At 36.0% G+C, this 26,731-nt stretch overlaps 4 protein-coding genes across 4 annotated transcripts; 1 reads left to right on the forward strand and 3 right to left on the reverse strand.

The window, feature by feature from the left end:
- Positions 1–643: 643 nt before the first annotated feature.
- Positions 644–4,309, reverse strand: LOC109187921 (UDP-arabinose 4-epimerase 1-like). The gene is made up of 11 exons (XM_019338332.1): positions 4,152–4,309; positions 3,733–3,778; positions 3,384–3,508; positions 2,690–2,803; positions 2,493–2,600; positions 2,320–2,411; positions 2,091–2,232; positions 1,891–1,985; positions 1,644–1,773; positions 1,376–1,520; positions 644–1,048 (listed from the first exon to the last, which is right to left on the reverse strand). Exons 3-11 carry the CDS (start codon positions 3,504–3,506, stop codon positions 828–830), a joined length of 1,170 nt encoding a protein of 389 aa, XP_019193877.1. The 5' UTR covers positions 3,507–3,508; positions 3,733–3,778; positions 4,152–4,309; the 3' UTR covers positions 644–827.
- A 1,764-nt stretch (positions 4,310–6,073) lies between these two features.
- Positions 6,074–11,274, reverse strand: LOC109188151. The gene is made up of 5 exons (XM_019338702.1): positions 10,842–11,274; positions 10,469–10,644; positions 9,987–10,043; positions 9,447–9,522; positions 6,074–9,221 (listed from the first exon to the last, which is right to left on the reverse strand). Exons 1-5 carry the CDS (start codon positions 10,900–10,902, stop codon positions 7,138–7,140), a joined length of 2,454 nt encoding a protein of 817 aa, XP_019194247.1. The 5' UTR covers positions 10,903–11,274; the 3' UTR covers positions 6,074–7,137.
- Positions 11,275–13,416: 2,142 nt separating this feature from the next.
- On the reverse strand, positions 13,417–18,100 carry LOC109187810. Its single transcript, XM_019338150.1, has 5 exons — positions 17,710–18,100; positions 17,305–17,486; positions 16,813–16,869; positions 16,181–16,256; positions 13,417–15,983 (listed from the first exon to the last, which is right to left on the reverse strand). The coding sequence occupies exons 1-5, from the start codon at positions 17,768–17,770 to the stop codon at positions 13,900–13,902; spliced, it is 2,460 nt and encodes an 819-aa protein (XP_019193695.1). The 5' UTR covers positions 17,771–18,100; the 3' UTR covers positions 13,417–13,899.
- Positions 18,101–23,610: 5,510 nt separating this feature from the next.
- LOC109187420 (vinorine synthase-like) lies at positions 23,611–25,504 on the forward strand. Its single transcript, XM_019337606.1, has 2 exons — positions 23,611–24,308; positions 24,676–25,504. Exons 1-2 carry the CDS (start codon positions 23,758–23,760, stop codon positions 25,502–25,504), a joined length of 1,380 nt encoding a protein of 459 aa, XP_019193151.1. The 5' UTR covers positions 23,611–23,757.
- Positions 25,505–26,731: the final 1,227 nt, after the last annotated feature.

Raw genomic sequence — 26,731 nt, forward strand, 5'->3', positions numbered from 1 at the left:
TTCTTTCTTTTTAGCTATTGGGATGGTTTTTTTTTTTTTTTTTTTTTTTGGGGGGGGGGGGGGGTGGGGTAGGGAGGGGAGGGAGAGCTAGAGTATTCTTTTTAGATTTTTTTTTTTTTTTTTTTTTTTTTTTTTTTAAAGACCTTTGAAACAAATATAGAAAATTTTATTCAATTTTTTTAAAATTATAAATATAGTCTAGTGAAGTTAGAAACTTGAATTATTTGAAAAGAATAATTCAAAAATTTTGAAGTGGTGTATGTGAGGGAGTTTGGTGGGACCCGAAGAATGAAATTTTCAAAATGATTTGAATTTGTTCAAGATGATTTTAAGGGGAGTTAGACTATATATATAGTTAAAGATTCTTGGAAATTTGGAATACATTTGGGAAAATGTATATTTAAATATTTTTTTATTAACAAAATAGCCTAAAAAACTTTAGAAGAAAACCACTTTGAAACACAAAAAAGCTCCACCTTAACAGTTTCTGTGCATTATAGGCAGGGAGTGAAAATATACGCTCTAGAAATGAAATGACTCACAAATTTCTTATTCCCTTTTACTTCACATTTTGAGGGTCCTTCCATCCTCACAATGTTAAATAGGAAAAAAAAAAAATGCAAAGGCTCCATTGATAGAGAGATAACAACAAAGGTAGAAGTGTCCATTAATCTTTTATCAATTTTACATCAGCTGTGTTTCCAAAACATTTGCAGGAGAGGTATATATATATGATTAATAATAATAATACTAAATAAACATGTAAACTATGAAGAATCTACTACACAAAAAAAAAGGCTGCTTGCCTCACAGAAAGCCATTTGTGGTTACTTAGAATAGCCATTTCTGTGCAGTTTCTGCCATCTCCACGCGATCGACAAGCTCTCTTGAAGCGTGTACTTGGCCGACCAATTCAGCTCCTGCTTTATCTTCGACGGGTTGCTGTACACTTCTGCATAATCCCCAGGCCGTCGGCTCAGGTACTCTACCTTTATCTCCACTCCCGTCGCCTTCTTACAAGCCTCCACAAATTGTTTCACCGAACTCCCTATTTTTTCGCAACAACCATTCACAAACCCATTATTTCTTTCTTCTCACTTATTCTGCATTGCATTTGAACAACACGTACCACAGACTAATTGAAGCATGTGCTCCATCTCAACTAAAATCCTAAGCTTGTAGTTGGATTGCACATTTATGTTTATATATATTATATGCTCAACACGCCCCTCACGTGTGAGGGCTGATTACTTTCCTTTGGTCTGGCTCTGATACCAAATTGAAGCATGTGTTTCATCTCAACTAAATGCCTAAGCTTGTAGTTGGATTGAACATTTATGTTTATATATATTATTATATGCTCAACAAGACTAACCTTTTCCTGTGCCAACGTTGTAAATGCCAACCTTGCCACGAGTTGCATGTTGCAGCGCCTTTACGTGTGCATCAATTAGATCTGTGACGTCGATATAGTCCCTTATGCAAGTCCCATCGGGCGTACTGTAGTCAACTCCTCTTATCTGCATTTACAAAATGAGTTTTTATATCATCAATTTTGAACTCAATTTTGTCTCTGATTAGCTAGCATTATACCATATGAATGAAGTGTAAAACGAAGAGATAGATATCGCATATATGCATACCTTCAAGCCTGGAATTATCCCGCGAGCTGCATCGAAACAAGCACCAGATATCCTACCTTGCTCGCGCAATTCTGGTCTAGGAGCTTCTCCCAACCTTCCCTCGGGGTCTGATCCAATCACATTGAAGTACCTGATCATGGCATTCGACTTCATCAAACACTCCACTCTCTTTGAAGTTCCATATTGGGAATTCAATATACAATTCTAAGGCGATTTGTTGTTTTTATGAATAGCAAAAGGACCAAACCTTAGGATCATGACAGCCATGTCAGAAGTCTTGGAGAAGTCCAATATGATATCTTCCGCCATTTTCTTCGCTTTGCCATATGGATTGATGGGCGCCTAAATAACACTCACAGTTATATTATAAATGGTTTAGACAAGAAAACTTCAAGCTTTCTCAGCTAAGTTCAGTTCGATCATTTTTTTCAGGTAGTCTTTACTCACTTGGGGAGTGGATTCCGTGATGGGCATTTTCTCGGGCTCTCCATATGTCGCGCAAGTACTTGAATAGATCAATGTCTTCACATTATGAGCCGCCATTGCTTTCACTAGCATCAGCGTATTCGAGGTAATATTATGATAATACCTGCAAACCAAACTTGTTAGAAATATAATGCTGCTATGGGGGGGAAACGATTTTTTTTTTATTTTACAGAAATCGACAAAAATTTACCTGAGAGGTTCTTGTGTACTTTCACCAACATACGCAACAGCTGCAAAATGCATTACAGCATCAAACGCATTCTCGTAAAACAATTTGTCTACCTGAAATAGTATTCGTTAAGGTTGAAAACACAAATCTATATTTGAAAGCTAAGCAGAAATCTATATTTGTTTTCAGGATACAGCTGCTGCATCTCCAAGATCAGCGTAAATGAACTGAAGCCGCCCAGGCTCGGGATATAGTCCTTGGAGAACTTTAACAGCGCCCATGTTTCCTCGAGAAAGATTGTCCTGCCCAAAGAACAAGAACAATGTTATACTAACTTCAGAATGTAATTAACTTGTACCAAGAACCAAAAGGTTTGGCCACAGAGACACACCACAATGGTTACACGATATGAATCCTTCAAGAGCCGGAGAGCAGCATGAGAACCTATATACCCAGCACCTCCGGTCACTAAGACATGTGTTACCCCGGGTTCATGCATCTTGAACTGTCAAATGAACAAGACAATATATCAGCAACTATGTTGTTTAGCTAAATCCCATGAACTTAACAGACTATTTTATAGAATGGCAACAAAAGTCTTGGTGTCATATTGTGCTATTCATCAAGAACATAGTCAATATATTAAAACATCATATGATTTTTTTTTTTTTTGGGTGACTATGAAACCAGCAACCACTACCCGAGGGCATTGGGTAGACCCCACCTTGTGACATTAGTTAGGAAAAGATCACAAAGGCTCCTGTTACCAAGTCTAGGTTGCTCATAGTTGACCGACTCAAACCAAAAACATCATATGAATTGTTTTTTTTTGGGTGACTATGAAACCAACAACCACTACCCGAGGGCATGCACTGGGTAGACCCCACCTTGTGACCTTAGTTGGGAAAAGATCACAAAGGCTCCTGTTACCAAGTCTAGGTTGTTCATAGCTGACTGACTCAAACCAAGAAGGCCAATAGGCCGGTCCTGTTACCAAGTCAAGAGTCTGACCAACTTGGCTGGGTTGCCGGCAGATGAATTTTCTAAGCATATAATGTAGTTGATGGCTTCAATTCAATACACACCTTACTGGAGCCAGTGAAACTAGGAGCCCTTCTGAACAGAAGAAAGCAAACAGCAATGAGGCCAGCAGCCAGGAAAATCTTCCTAGGGAAGTTGCTCTTACGCTTGTAATCTGCAAAATCCATATCTGGAAATGGAAATCAAAAGGATTGGATTTTAGTTTCTATTTGATCTGTCATATATACTAAACTCCCCTTCTCTCAATGTCTTAATGTTCAGTCAAACAATTTGCATTTCTGGGCAAGAATTTCAGTGCATATAGATACATATATATATACCATGAAAGGATCAATTCAAATTGAAAACAAAACAGGACTAATTCATCCCATTGGTTTTGATCAAACCACTCACCTCTAAACTCCAACAAAGATCTCACCAAAACAAAACTTGTTTTCCCCTGCAAAAACACAACATCAGTGATATATCAGATTCATTATTTCACATGAAAAGCACAGTGGATACCAAAGAAAACATCATTAACCATATCATGAAAAACAACACAATCGATGGTAAACGGTAATGGTGTGATCTCAAGCCCTGGGAAAATGCCAAAAATCAAGTCTTTTTGCAGGGTGAAGTTAAAAGTTGACGAACATGATTGACAGAAGCGCATGGAAAACAAGAGAGTGGATATATAAAACACACAAAACAGAAAGGAAAAAAAAAAATCCCCCAAAAAATCAAGAAAGTCAATGAATCAAACGCGAAAACAGCATGCAGAATCAAGAAGCGTACAATAAGCGATGAATGGGAAGCAGAAAAAAACCAACCTGTAAAAGGATGAAAAGAAGGAAAGAGTATAATGGGTAAGAAGCAGAAAAAGAAGAAAAGTATAAATGAGAGGAGAGAAGGAGAGTTTGTTAGTATGGAAAATAGTATTGAGAGAGAGAGAGAGAGAGAGAGGGAGGGAGGGAGAAGGTGGCGATGAAGAACAAGTCAAATGAGAGAATGTGGGCTGAAATGAATGTATGAATTCTGAATAAATTTGTAGAGGAAGAAAAGTGGACCATGTTCTTTTCATTTTCTTTTCCTCAATTAAGTCTCTAATAAAACTGCCATTAGGCAATTAACCAACCATTCATTCAATTAACAATTTTGACTCTCTCTATCAATTTCACAATTAATCTCTCTCCAATTTGCCAAAATACCGAACACCCATTACTCTGTAAACTTACTCAATTACATGCAATCGCTCAAAAAAACTGTCACCCAACCTATAGTTACATGTATTACTCATTTAAAAATACAATTACTGTTAATCGTGTTATTAGTTTGATAACTATAATATTCTAAGTTTGAGTCCCGGTGAAAATCACTATGTACATAGTGTAATAAAGAATGGTTGGACTTACTATCCTGGTCCATAACCATGGGTAGATGATGTTAGGGAAGTGTCATTTTCCTACCATAGACTTTGCAACAATTTCCAGTTTTTTTACCAAATTATTTAATGGTTTCTTCTTGTTTGTCCTTAACCATTTCATATTGTTCGTTTATATTTTTGGGAAACAAGCTGTATTTGGAGGATTTTCTACAAAGGTAACAATACAAAACGTACAAATTTCTTCATTTTTATAAGCTGTTGTAACGGTTGGACTTTCCATTTTATTGCCAATAATAATAGGAGATGGAATTGGTACACTACATAATCTAACGCTCATTATCTCCACTTATTATTCAATTCAAAAATCCAACTCACAAGCCTTGAAAGGAATGGTAAATAGGTTCAGCATCATTTTCGTACTATAACCTTTTATGATTCTTGTTGACACTTTCTTGACTGAGTCTGTTGCACATGATCTTTCATAATACTTAAAGATATTTCTCGTATCAATCAATTAAAATTTTAAATGGATAATTGCATTATATTATGCTCAACATTATTGTATTTTTTGCTTTAAACTATAAAATGTAAAATGTACTAATAATGTTATTTATATTAAAATGTTCACCAAAATTTTTATAGATTATTCTCGATAAGATTGATTATTTTATGAATAATTAATAAATATAAAACAAATATTACATTGTAAAGAATTATAAAAATAAATATAGAGAATTTTGAGACGAAACCAAACAATATTTTCCATAAACACACATTACGTGAATTGCAGCACTGGCAGCCCGTTGAGATCGGCATGCCAATGGGGTTAGGCTTATCATCCCTAAGAAATATATAAAACGATAAGTATGGGTCCCACTTCACCTAATTTATTTTACATATAAAATGATTGCTTTATGAAATAAAAGTTTAACAATTTTGTCAACGGGGGTGGCTTTAAACAAAGAATTTTTTACGTATATGTTTTGCAAATTGCAACAAATCTAAGTAAAGAGTAATATTCAACATCCATAATAACTAATAATAACAAGTTGATCAAACGATTAATTTGATAACCACAAAATTTCAAGACGTATGAACCTTTTCAATTTTAAACCGGTCAACTATAAATAACCTAAATTGATTTATTCAGACTTAACATACACTCCACTATTCATATTTCATACCATTTAAGAAAAAAATAAAAAATAAAAAAATTAGTCTAATAATTTAGCACCAACATGAACAGACGTGCAGCCTAACACACCCCCACCCCCCCCCCCCACCCCCTCTGGCAAAGATACCCAACAAGGCAACACGACTTTTTATAAGCCTTATATATAGTTGTACACTAAATTACTCAAAGTGTCGTACTCAAAGCATAACTTTGAATTAAATGTAAGTCAACTGTTGCATTATGATCCATGAGAGGACAGAAAATGAACATAAAATACAACTTAAATGAACATGCAATGCCCCCAAAAGCACAATATAATTTGTAATCTGCAAGTCTTGTGACCTTTCTGTAATGTAAAAGAAAAGAAAGGTACCATGGTCCATGTAATCTGCTCCACCTTATTCAGACAGAGAGTATATTGAATATCCAGCAAAACTAATAGAGATCTGACATTCAACATAAATGTTAACAGTTCAGAATGCATGGAGAAGCAGAGCACAATATCTGCAGGGATGCATCCTTCACCAAATTTACAACACATGGTAATGCAAATTAAGCTTGCGAAAAAAATTCGGCATAATGTAATCCAGGAATCCTAGAGAAACAATGACATCTGATTATTATAAATCTGTCGTCAAGAGTTAAAAGCCAGCCTAGAGAATGTCTTCGTATGGAACCTGCAGAACTCGGAACTAAATCATCTTCTCCCGAAACACAGCCACATCTCTGCAGGTGAATAAGATGCGTTTTTCTTCTCTTTTTTCCCCAAAGGTGGAGAGAAGAACGGGGGTGAAACAGCAGTTACTGAAACTTTCCATGGTAGACCTGTACATACCCTGAGCTTATATCCATGTTTACAGAAGAGCATAAAAAATAAAGCTCTTGTGAAGAAAGAAGATCAGTTCAAGTGACACATCTTGTCACGTTTTGACACAATACAAAGTTATGTAAAACATTGCCACAAAGATACCACATTTTCGGAACTAAAGAGCAGAAATAGAAACTGAGAACGGGAAAATTAATAACAAGGAGAGGAGGAAAAAGGACGGGGACAGGAATATGGAAACAATGAAGAGCTGGAGGAGAATGAGTCTTCGGCATTAAAAAGATGCCTACAATATCATGCATACCCGGGATTACATTCTGCTCTTCAGTAATAGCAGAATGGACATTAGGCAATAGAAGCGAGGTGATGGACCTTGAGAGTTATGGATGATTGGATGGCCAACTCCAATAAAATAGTACCTTCCAATATCAGCTAACAGCTCACAGATTCCGGATTTATCTGTCCACTGCTTCCACCGTGACTATTGAATCCAGTTACAGGCATGGAACGCTGAGCAAAATTCAGCAGCAATTTCCTTTGGTTCTCATTTGTGTGGGGAATGCTAGAACGTAAAAGTTCTACTGGCATTTCTCTGCTCACCGCCCTTGCAGCCTCTGGACCAATCATCTCTGTGCTTGCTTGGGTCTGTGCAATGGATTGCATTATGCTCTCATATTTACTAACACAATACTTTGTAAGAAGACCAAAAAAGGCATCAAAAGATGCCTGCCATAGGGCTGGGTTAGGCATGCTATAGCTATGGGAGGCCTGAGGATCTTTTAAAAGGTAAGTTGCCCTATCAAGAACGGATTTTAAGATTAAAGAGGCTCCATCTCCAGCAGGACATCCAAGCGGGCGCAGAGGAGGCTGCTCTGAGGAACAGACTACAGCAGCTAGACAAGCACTTAGTGAATTAAGATCCATTCCACATACAGATTTTGACACAATTTTCGCAAGATTAGAAATGGTGTCAGATGATCCTTGCTCAGATGGAAGCCCGCCAAATAGTACCCTCAAATGGCGAAAAATTGCCATGCAAACTATTCTGGCAAGCTCCCCACCAGGAATAAGAAGCTTAAGGTACCTTGAAATCAGCTTTTTGCCTTTGGGAATTGAAACCAGCCATAAGAACACAATGTCATCTTTAGGATTCAGCCCGACATGGCTACTGGTTTTCCCAAGTGGGTCAACAAGTTGTAGTGACGCTGCCATGCCTTCTAGCAGCATCTGTCGTCTCCGTCTGAGCTGGGCACCACCGTCTACGGGCTGACTAAACTGAAGAAGCCGGTCAATATCATCCACCTCAAGGAGAAGATGGAAACCATCCTCTATAGTGATTCTAGCCGCAAGCATAGGTTCCTTCTCCAAAGGAGTGTCAGATGCTTTTTGGTCACGACTACCATCAGCAGAAGAAAAGCCTGGTGGATGGACTTCAAGAAGAGGCCGGGGCCTACGAATGGAAGAAAAGGAAACACGTCCCTCAGCATCAACATGGAGATGAGGCAATGATTCTGTGCTATTACGTGACCGTGAAGATTGTTCCTTGTTCGGACAGAAACGATGTTTTGACCTAGACTCAACTGCTCTCTTTGCCAGGCAAGCTTGGTGGTAATAATCATCTACATATGGATCATTGCAATGTGATGAAGCATGCTGCATTTTGAGAATGCTTTCTATTTCTTCACCAGTCATATACTTGGATCGAAACTGTGGGGCATTACTCTCACTCTTCTGGCTAGCTGCATCAGAGCCTTGTTGAGAAAACCGCACACTTTTACTTTTATGTGATTTAGCTCTTGAATCTCTCGCATCAGGCATTCCATATTTACTCAGGTGAGCTGGTGCAGGAAAAGAATTATACAATTGGGAACGCAGTGCAGAAAAATGGGCCAAAGAAGGTTGAACAGAAAGATGCAATCTTTGCTGTTGGGGAGACATCAACTGAGGGGATAATAAACCATTCTGATGTGGGAACTGATGTGGCAAAACATTGTTTAAAAGGCCAGAATAATCCCTATGGAAGGGGTTTGGATGGTTAGCCCAATGGTTTTGTAGCCGGTTATTTAGAGATGGACCAGAAGAGGTTAACTGTGGTATGTTTCCATTGTAGTGGACCCTGTGGGGCAGGCTAGATAACTGCTTGTTTGAGCTTGACATAGAAGAGAGATCTGCAGAAGAGAAGGGTGACTGATGCCCATGTGATGAAAGATCATAGTGATGGGAAAGACTGCGCGGTGAAGCCTGCTGTGATCTGCCACCAGGAGGAGGAAAGGAAGTGAAAGATGATTTTTGTAACAATATTGGTTCACTAGAGCAGTGTTGTAGCTGCTGGATCTGTGGCTGATGAGGGTAAGAAGACGTTCGGTATAGTGGTTTAGACTCTGCAAGATGTACTGAATTGAGGTGTGGCTGAGAAGACCATTTTTTGTTTTCCTGGTAGCATTCACTATCAGATAAATGCTGATCAAACCATTCATTAAAATCTGCATCTCTTGCCCATTCAGCTGCAGATGAACCTGGACAAATTTTACATTAATATAGAATCCTATATTAAACACTTAAACAACAGAGGAGAGTAAGAGCAGGGAAAAAGCAATATCCAATATTTTTATATTTGGTTTCTCCAAATTTTAAGTTTTTTTTTTTTTTTTTTGTATTAGTGTCTGACATAAAGTTGAAAAATAAAGGTAGGCAATCCATAAAAACTAAGAAGTGAGCAATAGAGAAAAATAGGTACTCACTTTCCCTAGAAAAAGATCCTGATCCACGATCGCCAATAACTCCAGGATGTCTCGGGCCAGTGACAACTCTGTTCAACTGGAATGATAAACACATCCATGTCAATCCACAAGAAAGAATATGCCATTTTAAATAATATGGGGCAGAAAATTAAGATGGTAGGAATGATCAACATAGCAGAAAATTAAAAGGTTAAACGAGACAAATCAAAATGATAGAGTTCCTGACATATATTATGATCATAGCAATTATAATACACCCAATTTACAGTCACACAGAACATCAACCGTAATGTTCAGTTAGAAAAGATTAAACAGAGAATTTAAGTCCTATACAGTTGATGAAGGCATAATCCCTTTTAGTATTGAGTTTACTACAGGGCAACAGACTTTAGACTTTAACCCATTTACATAGTTATCCCTTGAGGGTTTCATATTCCATTAAATGACCCAGAATTAATGAACAAATTTAGCATAATGAAAGAAATACAAAAATGCAGTAGAAATTAAATCATTACAAAGTGAAAATTCCAGTTAACTAACCTTTGAAAATGTAGTTGCTAGGTCATCTATATCAGATAATGAACCTAATGTTGATCCCTGTGCATTAAGAATCAGGGAAATACATATGTCAGACACCAAATAAGTAGATCATGAATACTCAAAAAAAAAAAAAAAAAAAGTATTAATAAGACAATGCATATACAGACATGACCATGTGAAGCTCACAGCAACAACAAAGACATACAACCAACACAACCTAAATAAAAGAAAGACAACAAGAAATATACTGCTCTATTCAAAAAATTTACTCTTGACAAAGAGATGCTTTGATTACATTCAGAGAAGTCAGAACACCAAATTTATTCTGATTCTCTCCTTTGCCACTCAAAGTGTATGATAATTACTTCCACAAATAAAAGTGCCTTAATCTAAAGCAAAGAACCCATATCCACAGTTCCATCTACCGGGCACATGGAATATTTTGACCCAGTATTCACAAAAATAACAAAAATGAAGTATACCTCATCTTTCTCAAACAAATGATACTCCTGTATATCTTCATCGCCAAGCCTGCCACCAACTACTCCACCATCAGCAGGTACACTATCTTCTTCATCTTCTAAACCACCTAACTCGACTTCCTCCAGAACATTTCGCCCAAAAAACGCGTACTGGGATGCATCGAACATTGCACTATCTGCATCACAGTCCACATAACAAAAGTCAACTAAAATTACGCATCAATTCAAGCCGAAAACTTTAACATTTAGCAAGAACCGCCAGTGAGAAATCGATAAAATGGAAGGAAAAGCAAAATCATAGGCTGAAGCAAACAAGTAAACAACAGGATTGAAAATTGGAAGCGGAATTCAAAGGCGAGCGAAGTAAACTGACCAGAGACGGAGCTAGAGGAGTCGGTGAAGTCTTTTAGATCCTTCTCGCCGGATCTCTCCATAATTACAACAGGACGGGAGGAAACCAGAATCTCTAGCACCAGCGGCACCTAGACATGTGTAGAACCGAAGAAAGTGAGCATTCCAGCGAATCTAAAAACTCCCTTTCGCCAGAACTGAGAACTCTAGGGTTTTCCAGACCAGATAAAGCGCGCGGAGAGAGAGAGAGATAGAAGGCGAGATGTAGGAACGGAAAAACGCGCGGTTTTTGGTGCGGAGAGCGTGAATCTATATGAGGAGGATGAAGATGAAGAAGAGGGTGTGATGAGGTTTTTGTGTTTCCGCGAAAGTGAGAGCGGGGAAGGGAAAGTTCGAGCCGCGGGGGTGAGCGGAGCTTCGGCCTTCGTCAACTCACCAATTCGGCTAATGGCTACAACTTTGTTGAAATTTGTAAGAAACCCCATCTATACCTTTTTTACTTTTCTTTTTAATTTTGCCTCACTTCTTTTATTATTATTAAAAACACATACATACACAAAAAAACAATACAATACTTGACCGACTTAGTTAAGTACGTAAGTAAGAGACGTGTCTTGTCTTGCAATGCACAAAATATTACAATTTTTTTTACGGATAAAAATGATCTAATTGATAGAATATAGAGGAAGCACCGTAAAGATAAAACTGCGAGGTTTTGGACCAATACAATAAGAACTGCATACGTAAAGCCAATCAACAGCGTTCCATACCACCTTTATAGTACCATTGAACCAACCTTCGTCTTAGCCTCTTTTGTTCTTACTAAGTATTCCCCTCGTTTCTTTTATCTTGGACATCTGCCGTTAGCATCTTTTTTAAGTACTCATTGAGCTAATCCCTCACTGTTTTCGCACATTAAGCTCAGGAATACATTTATTTGCTAATATGATGGCCGGTCATAGTTCAATAAAGATTTTAAGTGGGTTCGCTTGGACTATGTTATGTATGAATGATCTCCAAAAGAATATGCTGGAGAAGATCCGTAAGATTGTCAACCACTAAAAAAAAGTCGAAACCTCTGAACATGTTGTATTAATGCTATAGCCATAAAATTAGCAATTGAATTATCTTCTCTAAATACATTCATCAAGTGAATGTTTTAATGTTGCGTCAAAATTCACTTACACTACTCAAAAAAATTAAGAATGAGTCATTAAGATAAGTTTCATCTTGTCATCCACTTAACAACCAAATATAATTCACTCTCACTAATATACATAAACTCTATATTTCATAACACATGCAAGGTCTTAATGATCATCCACCTTCCTCTGCAATACACAACCCAATATTATACATGAAGCCCTTAACCGAATATCAATTTCTAACCAATTCCTTACTTCTTGATTTTCCAACATTGCTCTTGAAACAACTATCATCATTAAATTTGACCTAACCTTTAAGGCTTTAAATGGTGACTTTTAAATTGGGTTCAATTAATATGAATTTGACTAAAAAAATTTGCAATTTAATTTGTTAATAAATATTATCTTAAACGTACTATTAAATATAAAATGTCAATTTTTAAAATTATAACAATTAAACAATTAAAATTTGTTAATTTCACCAACAAATATCATTAATAAGATGGATAAAATTTGATAGAAAGATTACTTACGTTTTATCAAAAATATAAAAGAAAAAATAAAACTTTATTGAATATAAATTACATTTACAACTGTATTAGATATGATATCATTAGGGATGTCCATACAAAAAAATAAAATAAAAATAATTAGTGTGCTAATTAAATGACCAACATTTTTTTTCTTGTGATTTATTTTGTTTTCTATTTTTCTTCACATCATATCAAAAAAATCATAAAAGTTTTCAAATGTATTTGTTTAATTTCGCCGTTATTCTCTTGGTAGCTTAAAGTTTGGAGGATTTGCTATAATGACTTTCTACTTGACTTCGTGGTCTATTGAGTCAAAATAAGATTTTATTATTATTATTATTAATAATAATATAATTGAGTATGTGTACAAAATTCCAGTTAATATAAATAATTAAATATTATATTATTTTTTCTAGAACCGGTGAAACTAAAAATTTAAAAAATGACGTTTTTAATTGAAATCATTAAGAATGTTGATATGTTGGATAAAGTACAAATTTGGCCTAATCATTCTTATGGACTCTAATGATCAACGAGTCTGATTATGTATCGTTTACGTACACATTCAGACATTCTAACAATGGACGCTGAACGTAATTGCGGTATACATTTGGGTATGACTGTATCAGTTTTTTTTTTGGGGGGGTGAAGATAGAAAATTAGAAGAAAAAAATATACATTAATATAATTTGAATAACATAGAAAATTAGAGAAATAATAAATCGAAGAAATGAAAACTATAAGATTTAAAAAAGCTCAATCTAAATTTCTTCTATGTAAATTAACCCATAGGTTCTTAGAGAAATGACAATACAATGTTTTTTAACGACGCTATAACATCTGAATCATCAAAATCTCTGTCACTAGTCTAATTCTGAGGATCAAATGCGCCAGCCACATCATTAAGAACTCACTTGACTAAATTTAAACTGGGAATAATTGAATGATTAAATTTATGACAGCAGTTGCTGAAACATTCCATGGTAGACCTGTACATTCTACCCTTCGAGCTTATTTATAGCCATGTTTACAGAAGAGCATAACAAAAATAAAGCTCTTGTAAAGAAAGAAGCTCGAGTGACACATCTCGTCACATTTTGACACAATACAAAGTTATGTAAAACACAGTCACGGAGACCACTTTTTCTAACTAAAACAACAGGAATAGAAATTGAGAGGAAGGAAATGGACAGGGCCAGGAATATGAAAACTATGAAGAGTTGGAGGAGAATGAGTCCTCGGCATTAAAAAGATGCCAACAACATCATGAATACCTTTGATTCTGTTCTGCTCTTCAGTGATGGCAGATTGGACGTCAGGCAATGGAGGCCAGACGATAGACCAGGAGAATTTTGGATGATTGGAAGCACAGCTCCATTAAAATAGTGCCTTTCACTATCAGCTAACAGCTCACAGATTCCGGATTGATTTGCCCACTGCTTCCACCGTGACTATTGAAACCTGTTACAGGCATGGAACGCTGAGCAAAATTCAGTAGCAACTTCCTTTGGTTCTCATTTGTGTGTGGAAGGCTAGAACGTAACAGTTCTACTGGCATTTCTCTGCTCACTGCCCTTGCAGCCTCTGGACTGATCATCTCTGTGCTTGCTTGGGTCTGTGCAATGGACTGCATTATGCTCTCATATTTACTAACACAATACTTTGTAAGAAGACCGAAAAAGGCATCAAAAGATGCCTGCCATAGGGCTGGGTTAGGCATGCTATAACTATGTGAGGCCTGAGGATCTTTTAAAAGGTAAGTTGCCCTATCAAGAACTGATTTCAAGATGACAGTGGCTCCATCTCCAGCAGGACTTCCAAGCGGGCGCAGAGGTGGCTGCTCTGAGGAACAAACTACAGCAACTAGACAAGCACTTAGTGAATTAAGATCCATTCCACAAACAGATTTTGACACAACTTTGGCAAGATTAGAAATGGTCTCAGATGCTCCTTGCTCAGATGGAAGCCCACCAAATAAAACCCTCAAATGGCGGAAAATTGCCATGCAAACTATTCTGGCAAGCTCCCCACCAGGAATAAGAAGTTTAAGGTACCTTGAAATCAGCTTTTTGCCCTTGGGAATTGATACTAGCCATAAGAACACGATGTCATCTTTAGGATTCAGCCCAACAGAGCTATTGGTTTTCCCAAGTGGGTCAACAAGTTGAAGTGACGCTGCCATGCCTTCTAACAGCATCTGTCGTTTCCTTCTGAGCTGGGTACCACTGTCTTGGGGCTGACTAAACTGAAGAAGCCGGTCAATGTCATCCACCTCAAGGAGAAGATGGAAACCATCCTCTATAGTGATTCTAGCCGCAAGCATAGGTTCCTTCTCCAACGGAGTGTCAGATGTTTTTTGTTCGCCACTACCATCAGTAGAAGCAAAGCCTGGTGGATGGACTTCAAGAAGAGGTAGGGGCCTACGAATGGAAGAAAAGGAAACACGTCCCTCAGCATCAACATGGAGATGAGGCACTGATTCTGCACTATTACGTGACTTTGAAGATTGTTCCTTGTTCGGACAGAAACAAAGTTTTGACCTAGACTCAACAGCTCTCTTTGCTATGCAAGCTTGGTGGTAATAATCATCCACATATGGATCATTGCAATGTGTTGCAGCATGCTGCATTTTGAGAATGCTTTCTATTTCTTCACCAGTCATGTACTTAGATCTAAACTGTGGGGCATTACTCTCACTCTTCTGGCTAGCTGCATCAGAGCCTTGTTGAGAAAACCGCACACTTCTGCTTTTATGTGATTTAGATCTTGAATCTCTCACATCAGGCATTCCATGTTTACCCACGTGAGCAGGTGCAGGAAAAGAATTATACAATTGGGACTGCAGTGCTGAAAAATGGGCTAAAGAAGGTCGAACAGAAAGGTGCAATCTTTGCTGTTGAGGAGACATCAACTGATGGGATAATAAACCATTCTGATGTGGGAACTGATGTGGCAAAACCTGGTTTAAAAGGCCAGAATAATCCCTATGGAATGGGTTTGGATGGTTAGCCCAATGGTTTTGTAGCCGGTTATTTAGAGATGGACCAGAAGAGGTTAACTGTGGTATGTTTCCATTGTAGTGGACCCTGTGGGGCAGGCTAGATAACTGCATGTTTGAGCTTGACATAGAAGAGAGATTTGCAGAAGAGAAGGGTGACTGATGCCCATGTGATGACAGATCATAGTGATGGGAAAGACTGCGCGGTGAAGCCTGCTGTGATCTGCCACCAGGAGGAGGAAAGGAAGTGAAAGATGATTTTTGTACCAATATTGGTTCACTAGAGCAGTGTTGTAGCTGCTGGATCTGTGGCTGATGAGGGTAAGAAGACGTTCGGTATAGCGGTTTAGACTCTGCAAGATGTACTGAATTGAGGTGTGGCTGAGAAGACCATTTTTTGTTTTCCTGGTAGCATTCACTATCAGATAAATGCTGATCAAACCATTCATTAAAATCTGCATCTCTTGCCCATTCAGCTGCAGATGAACCTGGACAAATTGTTCATTAATATAGAATCCTACTATCAAACACTTAAACAACAGAGGAAAGTAAGAGGAGGGGGGGAGCAATATACCCGAAATTTGAGTACTTTTTTTTTTTTAGTGGATGACGTAAAGATAAAAAAAAATAGATAGACAGTTCATAAATTGAAAAGTGAGCAAAAGAAAATTGACTAGGTACTCACTTTCCCTAGAAAAGGATCCTGATCCACGATCGCCAATAACTCCAGGATGTCTTGGGCCCATGACATTTCTGTTCAACTGGAATGATAAAGCCATCCATGTCAATTCACAAGAAAGAATATGCCAAGTCAAATAATATGGGGGGAGAAAATTAAGACTAGTAATGAATGAATGCTCAACACAATCACAATATAAAAAAAAAAAAAAATTGTTCAAAGGTTAAATGAAACAAATCAAAACAATACTTTTGATGACATATATTATTCCTTGCAAGTATCAAGTTACAAATTTTCAGGTTAAGATGATATCACCGCATAGCACATATAATGATCATAGCAATTATAATACACCCAATTTACATAATCACACAGAACATCAAAAGTAATGTTCAGACTGAAAAAAAATTAAAAAGGGAACTTAAGTCCTATACAATTGAAGAAGGCATAGTCCCTGTTAGTATTGAGTTTACAACAGGACAACAGATTTTACACTTCAATCCATTTACATAGTGATCCCTTCTCGGTTCAAATTCCATTAAATGACCTCAAATTAGTGAAAAAATTAGCACAATGAAGAAATACAAAAATGCAGTAGAAATTAAAACATTACAAAGTGAACTTTCCAGTAAACTAACCTTTGAAAATGTAGTTGCTAGGTCATCTAAATCAGATAATGAACCTAACATTGATCCCTGCACATCAAGAATCACGGGAAATATGTATGTCAGTTATGAAACTTTAATATAATAACTATATAATGAATACTAAAATAGAAACATTAATAACATACAACACAAACAGAAATAACCATGCGCAGCAATAGCAAAAGCATACAGCCAACACAGCCTAACTAAAAAAAAAAAAACAAAAAACAAAAAGACAAAGAAATACACTACTAAAATTAATTTATTCTTGACAAGGAGATGCTTTGATTGCATTGATAAAAGTTGGAACACCAAATTTATTCTTTGTTCTCCCTTTCCCCACTTGAAGTGTATTATTATTACTTTTTCACAAATAAAAGTGCCTTGATCTAAACCAAAGAACTGAGATCCACAGCTCCATCTGACAGGCCAATGGAATATTTCAGAGCAGTATTCACAAAAAATAACAAAAATGAAATATACCTCATCTTTCTCAAACAAATGATACTCCTGTATATCGTCATCGCCAAGTCCGCCACCGACTCCTCCAGCACCAGCAGGTACACTACTACTATCTTCCTCATCCTCTAAACCCCCTAATTCAACTTCCTCAAGAACATTTCGCCCAAAAAACGCGTACTGGGAGGCATCGAACAGTGCACTATCTGCATCACAGCCCACACAACAAAAGTCAACTAAATTTCGCATGTTTCACCCCATATCTCAACAATTACGCATCAATTCAAGGCGAAAACTCCGGCAATTGGCCAGAACCGCCAGTGAGAAATCGATAAAATGGAAACAAAAACAAAACGTTAGCCCGAAGCAAACGAAATGATTGAAAATTGGAAGCGAAATTCACAGGCGAGGGGATGGAAGTAAACTGACCAGAGACGGAGCTAGAGGAGCTGGTGAAGTCCTTGAGATCCTTCCCGCTGGATCTCTCCATAATTACAACAAAACAAAAAACGAAGAAAATCAGCAACGCTAGCACCAGCCGCGCCTAGGCATATGAAGAACGGGAGAAGTGAACCATTGAAGCGAATCTTAAAACTCCTTCTCGGCAGAAGTGAGGATTCTAGGGTTTTCCAGGGCACCGCAAAGCACGCGAAAAGAGAGAAAAGGCAGATGTAGAAACGGAAATACGCGCGGTTTTTGGTGCAGAGTACGTGAATCTATGAGGAGGAGGATGAAGGAGAAGAGGGTGTGATGAGGTTTTTGTTTCGTTCGGTTTACGCCAAAGTGCGAGCCGCGGGTGGGCGGAGTATGGGCCTTCGCCAAGTGGGCGGAGCATCAAATCGAATTATACCATTTAATTCTTTTTATAATATTGCCAATTTGCCATTAAACTTACTATTAATCATAAAATAATCAATTAAACTTTTATAATGGAATTAAAAAAAAAAAAGTTTATAATATGTTGTATTAGTAATATTAAAAAAATACAACTATATCGAGTATAAATATAAGTGCAAAAAATTAAAATTTTACACAAGTTGTTTAATTAAACCTTGATTATCTTAAAAAAAAAAAATAAGTCTTGATTCAAGTTCAATCAAATTCGAAGTCAAACTCATTCATTAATTAATTGAGTCAAACTCAAATTTAGAATTTTACGATCCATGGTTTGTTGAACCGCTCGTGGCTCATAAATAAACACACACACACACACACACACACACACACACACACACATATATATATATATATATATATATATATATAGCTTGATTCAAGTCAATTGAACCCAGTGTTCAAGCTCAAACCTTATAAAAATTACTGAATCAAACTCAATGCTAAGTTAAATTTTAAGTTCGATTTAAAACTCGATTTAACGTGTTTTACTCCTTGTTATAAATTATTTACAATTGTATTAAGTATGATATCATCAAACATGTACATAAATAGTTTGTGAATTAGCTAAATGACTACATATTTAATTATATTTAATTTGTTCATGTCATTTATTTTGTTTTTTATATTTTTATTATTCTTCTTATATTGGGGGGAAAAAAGGCCAGGATATCATACAATTTTCTTAGTGTATTTACTACATTCTGTTTATAGCTTAATTAATTTGGAGGAGTTGCTATAATGGCTTTCTATTTGACTTGGACTAGTGGTCTATTTGGTCAAAATAAGACATTTTTGCAATGCCTACTTCTTATATTAATATACTTGCTTTTGTGTACATAAAATTTTTCATTAACTTAATTACGGAGTATTAAATTTTATAATTGATAAAAAAAATCCACAAATCCCCAACTCAAGACCCTCCACATCGTGACCAGACAAAACATTTAACAGTAATGTAAATTACCGTAACTTAATATTGTTTACTGAATCATTGAGCTAAATCTGTGCGGACAAATTTCAAACACAAATCTAATTAGTATTGAAGCAGTACATGTAAGACAAGGATGGGTGAAGTGTTGTCTGCCTAGCAAATAAAGGCAGCGAGCTGGGAAAATTTAACAAACAGTTGGTGTGCATATTCTTGTAAGATTTGGCCTTGCCTGCCATGTTCTTGTTTTTTAGTAGTTGGCGGGGATAAGTGGGAAGATTTCCAGTGCCATACAGTTGTGTCCACTGATAATCAAGACAATAACAGCACGAGTTCATGGTTGACTTACCCAATTCATCAAACAATTATTAACATTTTTTGTCCCACACTAAATAGATCTGGCGCAACAAATTTGATAATTAACAAAAATTAAACCTGTAACCTTCAGATACAAGAATTATGTAATTATGTTTCACTTACTTAATACTCATCTCGGAGGTATTTATTTAGTGTTTTTGCATTTTCTTTTACAATAATGTCCAGAAAACATTTCTATGCATGCATGTGTTTGTTTCTGTTCCTTTGTCATTCTCAATGATAAATTCCAACATATACAGCCTATTTACATTTGACAATAATGTCTCTCAATCGTTATATCCTACACCACGGCGCACATAGCACGGTGCGCCGCGCGCCTCCCAAAACGACGTCGTTTTGGGGTCGTGTTGGGAGGCGCGGTAGGAAGTTGCTGAGATTATGTGTATTCGTTCACAACGTTATGTGTATTGGTTCATACAGTTATGTGTATTTTTTATACAATTATGTACATTGTTTTTATACAATTATGTACATCCGAATCAGAAAATTTGTGTGTATTATGTTAAGAGTTGATGTGTACTATGTTAAAAGTTTATGTTTATTATGTATTATGTTAGATTATGTGTATTATCTTTTAAAAAGAGTATGTATATTTTGTTATAACATTATATGTATTCATGTATAACATTATGTGTATTCAAGTATAACATTATGTACATTCTTGAACAGCGGGTTTTTTTTAAAGAAAAACCTACTGCCGTTCACTGGGGCGGGAAATTTCAAAAAAAAAAAATAATTAAAACGACGTCGTTTTGCATTTAGACGCATAGTGCAATGTATGCCGTGGTGTAGGATATAAATTGCCAATGTCTCTTTGTCTTGTTTCTTTAATTTGCAGGCTGGGACCAAAACCCCTAGATTTAGGGATCGGTTTTTAGAATTCTGAGTAATTATTTATGCTAGCTTTCTTATTTATTTATTTATTTTTTTTTTTGTAAATGATTAGGATTGACTTATTGTTTAGTGTGTAATTGGATATTTTAATTGATTTGAACGGAGTATGCATGTAATTAGCTTTGTATTTATATTTATATAGTATTGAACAAATATGTATTAATTACAACGGGTATACTGAATATAATTTAATAGAACAAGAGTTAATTATATATATTTTTTATTTATATATGGTAGTCCACTTTTAATCATTTTTTATTAAAACATCATCATTTAGTTATAGTATTATTATAGCACGATCATTTTAGTCATTCATCAATAAAATCGTTGAAATGTTATTAAATACAAAGATATTTCATACAAAGTAGGTTAAATCGCTACATTCTTATGTTATTTTTAAAAAAAAATCATAATTAAAGATTAAAATACCCATGTATTTAACGATATTTAAACCGTTTTGTTAATAAATGACCAAAATTAATCATGTAATAATAATACTATGATCAAAAGTAGATATTTTAATTATAAAAAAAAAAAAAACTTAAATATGAACCACAACCTATAAATATATGACCAAATTAAAAATAAAAATAACTCATAAGACAATTTGACTTACTTGATCAAGTATCTTGATCGGACACTAATAACTTGTGAAACAATCAAGAGTCTCATCAACTATAGCAAAATCATCTCTGTTGGATCAGGGTGAGAAGAACCATTGAAATAGAGATTCAAACTTTTTAGGGAAAACTATAACAAAATCATATAAAGTAGCCAATCGATCAATTTTATTATCTCTTTGTAATTATTAGATGCACTACACCTTGTTATATATATAGATCGACATACATATACACACACACACATAAAAAAAATATGTCACATGTAGTGCCGGCAAACTATATGCAGACACGTAGCTAGCCTACTAACTGGCACGTGAACATCATAGATGCGTTTTTTTTTTTTTTTTTTTTTTATCTACTCCAATATATATATATATATATATATATATATATATATATATATATTTATCTACTTCCAATTTAAGATGACACAGTTTTTTAATAATGTAGCTAAATTTTTTTCCTATCATTTTATACCTCATAGATGCCCGGCCCTTGGCAAACTTGATGCACTCTTAAATATATATACTTTAAATCTTAATATAATCTTAATCAAAAGTAGACTAAAACTAGGTATGTATATCAATTACTATGTAATGTCATGACACTTCTGTTACTATTCTAAGTGAGTGATTATAAGATCAATTTAAGTTGATTTTGTTTTTACTTAAAGTATATATTTGAATAATAATTATAAATTTTTTAATAAATCCAAGTAAAGTTATATTTCTTCAAAGTGAATTAAAAAAAAAAAAAAAAAAAAAAAAAAAAAAAAAGTCCAACTACCCAAGCTAAGTAATGAACAACGCACGATAAATATATTTAAGGACAATTGAAATAATGATTTTTTGCAATTTTAGATAATTCGAGTTTGCGGATAATGTACTTTAAAAAGTTGTCCCTATGTGATATAATTGATGCCTAGCTAGTACTTGCTTGATCACGTGTTACCCACATACATCAATGTTTTTTTTTTCCTTCCTTTTTTAATTTAATATTATGATTATTAATGAAGTAGTGAAGTGTCCATCTCGATCAATAAACAATTGTATTAATTTTATCATCTTAATTCATGACTCCAGCGACAAGTTTTGTTGCAAGCAAATACTATATTATTGTGTAGGATAGTGGGGAAGTAAAGCTTTCTTCCTTATAATAATGCTATATTCTTACTATTTTCTCTCTTTTTTTTTTTTTTTGAATGCTACTAGCTCTATTACATTGTAGTATGTGTTCATATACTTTCTCAACCTACTAAAACACAAAGAGCTAATAATACCTCCATTGAGGCTCGAACTCACAACCTTCCAAATGGAAGTCCAACCCGGGTACCATTGGACCACATAGTCCTGGTTACTACTATTTTCTCTTTAATTATACATTATCTTATCTTGTGAAAATAATAGCGTAGCTATATATGTTTCTTGTTAAGTTGGCCAAGTTTGAAGTGATTTTGGGTATCAGACAACCTCATCAACTGAGTTAGTCTATATTAACAATTAATTTAATTCTTGAGTCTGATTGTTTAAATTTTTGTTTGAGTTTTAATTCTATTCGTCAAGACTCTTCCTATGTTGGTCTCATTATAAAATAATGTCGGTCTATTGCTAGTGACATTGGAAACGTTGTTGTTCGTCATGTTAATAAATCAGCGAATCATGTAGCTCATGTGCTTGCACGGGCGACTGATTCTTCCTATGTCTTTGGAGTTTGGATTCTATCCCGCCTGATTGTATTTCGGATCTTTTCGCTAATTAATGCAAGTTATTGTTTGATTTTCAAAAGAAAAAAAAAAACAATTAATCTGGTAACAATAGTACGTGTTTTAAATTCGACTCAATGTGATAGTTGCATTTGCCCTTCTCGATTGACCATCAACACTGAGTAAATCTTACTCCGTATATAAGAGTTAATTCCACTAGAGGTCCATTGTTTTTTGTGATAATTTTAAATTTATTAGTTTCACTATCGTTTTTGTCATTTAACATCATAGACTATTTTTGGACATGCATGTTTAGTCATTCTCATGACTTTTTGTATTTTTAATAAGGACATTTTTATCTTTTCATATTTTTTTCTTTAGTTATTTTTCCAATTGTAACTGGGTTAATTGGTTTAGAACTTTAGGTAACATCTGTTTTTTAGTAACCATATTTTTAACCGATTTTTAGTAAAATCCTAAACCAACTAACTCGAAACTGGAAAATTAACAAAGAAAAAATATGAAAGGACAAAAATGTCCTTACAGGAAAAGTCATGAAAATGACTAAACGTGTCCAAAAAGAGTTCTACTACCTAGACTCCCAAATTATACTCTCTAAATTTTATTTTCTAATATGGCAAGCACTGATTGACTACTTTTCTTATGTGGGTCTCAATACAAGTGTCTACATCAAGATTTTGTGTGTGGAGTAAAAATCAAAAATAAAAAATGAAAATACATGTAGTATTTTCCGTCCAAAAAATAATAGTTTATAATGTTAAATGACAAAAATAATATTGTGAAACTAAATTTAAAATTACCCCCAAAAGAGCTCTAATCCAATTAACTCTATTATATAACGTGCCTGGCCTGCTGTTGTGCCCTTCAATTACATGCAAATTATGGGGCAATACAATATAATATGGAGTATCAAAATGCACTAAGTTGAGGTATCTTAATCTAACTAGATATGAACAGATTCTCAAGCTCTAAATGGATTTATAAATTTGCTTAATTTTCCGGCCTGCACAATATGCAGACGACCGACGACGACGATGATCAGAGTAGAGATTATCCAAAAACAAACCATCAAACCTTCTCGTCCAACACCTCACAACCTTAGGGACTACAAATTTTCCCTCCTTGATCAACTCGCCGTCAAATTCTATGTTCCGGTCGTTCTCTTCTACCCAACCACCGCCGGAATATTCCCTGCGGAGGAGTCAACCATGTCGTCCTCATCGTTGTTTGATCACCTCAAGGAATCTCTTTCGATGACGTTAACCCATTTGTACCCGCTGGCCGGCAGGGTGAAGGACGTGTTCACCCTCCGCTGCAACGACGACGGCGCCCTCTTCGTGGAGGCACGCGCCGTCGGAGAGAACTTATCCTCCGTCGTCAGCCGCCCCAGAATGGAGACCCTTTGTCGGCTGCTTCCTTGCAATCCCGGAGAATGGCCCAGTAAAGTGAACGACTATGCCCTGCTAGCCGTCCAAGTCACTGAGTTTCCTTGCGGTGGAATCGCCGTCGGCGCGTGTCTTTGGCACGGGATCGCTGATGCTTCCACCGCCGCCACGTTCTTGCAGACGTGGGCCACCATCAGTAGGTATATGGATAAAGTTTTTTCTTCTTTTTTTTTTTTTTTTTTAATACATTTAGTATAATTCAATTAGGAATAATGTTCAGATTGGTTAGTGAATGTAACCTGAAAATGCAATTAGATCATTGAGCGAAAAAAAATACAATTAGACCACTAAACATTCTAAATGTATGCAATTTCAGGTGAAATTGAATACATTTGGAGTGTTCAGTGATCTAATTGTACGTTTTTTGAGTGTTTAGTGGCCTAATAATACTTTTTTCCTTTAGTAGCCTAATTGTATTTTCAGATTATTTTCGGTCGCCAATTTGAACCTTATTCCATTCAATTATAAGCTTCAAGAGTCCATAATTCTTTTGCATGATTTATTTAGGGATGGGGACGACAGCAAAATTGGCGGCGGCTTTGTGGTTGATTGTAGTGGAATCTTTGCTCCGAGGAGCGTGGATGTGAACCAGACGGTTCCATGGGACGGAGAGGCAGCGACGAAAGGTCAACCCGTCACAAAAAGATTCGTGTTCGAGGGATCCAAGATAGCGACACTCAGAGAAAAACTAGCCACCTCGTCCGGCGGAATTATAGCGAGTATTCCGACGAGGATCGAGGCCTTGACGGCGCTGATATGGGCGGCGTTCATCGCCGCATCTCGGGAGAGGAACAGAGACCTCAAGCTACACCTCTTGGTGAGCGCCGTCAACTTGCGGAAACGGATGGTCCCGCCGCTGCCTCCCAACAGCATCGGAAGCACTTTACACATAGCCCTCGCGAAACTGGCGGCGGCGGGGGAGCGGGGAGCCTCCGTGGACGAGTGCCGGCGGGGAGTGCAGGAGTCGATACGGAGGGTGAAAGATCCGGTGGTGAGGGAGGTGTACGGCGGCGGGGAGGGAGCGCCGCCGGAGAGTCTGGCGGAGGCGATGGAAAAGGGAAGCAATAATATTGAAATTAAAGTTGGTGCGGAAGAGGTTGTTGGGTGCCTGATAACAAGTAGCTGGTGCCGATTCCCGTTTTACGAAGCGGACATGGGGTGGGGAAAGCCGATGTGGGTGGCGAACGCGGCGGTGGGGATGAATACGGTGGTGTTCTTGGACACGGCCGACGGGGAGGGAGTAGAAGCGTGGGCGAAATTGAGAGAGGAGGACATGTTTAGGCTCGAGCAAAACCAAGACTTTGCCACCTTAGTTTCCTTCACCCAAACTGTATGATAAACTTAGCTAGCTCTTGCATGCATGCATGCACGTAATACCATTGATTCCATTATTTGTTTTGATTAACCATGGAAATTAATAGTCATTATCCAAACTATGTAGTGCATGTATTATGATTGGGGATGTAAAAAAATGAACATGAACAAACGGAGGTGGTTCCTGTTCGTTTGTTAAGTTAGATTTTTTAAAATTATATTCGTGTTCGTTTGTTAAGGGTTCAGTATACACACTTAACTGATTATTGTTCATGAACATGCTCGTAAATATTATTAAACGAATACAAACGAGATTGTTCACGAGCTCTTAGCAAACAAGCCTACAACTATTCAGACTATATTCGTTTATAAATTGAACTCTAATTTTGTTCATTTATGTTCATTTACTTTAATAAACGAACATACACAAACGTTTACCGAACACGAACACTAGTAGTTTACCAAAAACTCTCCTAATTATGATCTTAGTTAATAAATAATCGTAGAAGATAAGTTAGTTTATGTTGTCCATAGTTTTGACTAAAATCATAAGATAAATAGGCCGGTCACTCCTGATATAGTCAAACTTGTAACATTGTAATTTTTATTTTTTTATTTATTTTTTTGTTAAGGAGGGGAAACCCGTAAAAAACAGCAGCTAAACGGTGTTCGTAGCATTGTAATTTCTAAGTGAATAAGATGGTTGTTTTGCCCATTTTTATTTTTTATAAATATTTTTTTTTTTGTATCGTTAATTTTTAATTTGTTCGATGTATATATAATTAATAAAAAGAAAATGCGTGACGAATTGAAATGTTATCCGATCCTTAGCATTATTATGCGTGATGATATATATCAAAATGGACTATATGATTATGATGGTAGGATGAGGTGTCTTTATCTAACTGGATATAAAGATCAGAGATTCTCGATCAAGTTATATATTGATAGGGGTTTAGCCTTGCTTCACACTATATAAATATTATAAGGTGATATACTTATATACTGACGTACATAATGCATGCTATAATCATGATTCAAACAACATACTTAATTATTTTTAATAAAATCATTTTTTTTATATTATTGGCAAAGCATGTAATGCAATTGTTTATAAATTATAAATAATTTAGGGGTATAAATTAATCATATATAATACACACCGTTTTAAATATTATATTCAATAATATTTTTTAAAAAATGAAACCGATTATTATAAGGTGCAGTGGGAACACGTGGTGTTGCTACT

This window comes from Ipomoea nil, unplaced genomic scaffold (assembly GCF_001879475.1).
Source record: "Ipomoea nil cultivar Tokyo-kokei standard unplaced genomic scaffold, Asagao_1.1 scaffold1421, whole genome shotgun sequence".
In the NCBI taxonomy this organism is placed as follows: Eukaryota; Viridiplantae; Streptophyta; class Magnoliopsida; order Solanales; family Convolvulaceae; genus Ipomoea; species Ipomoea nil.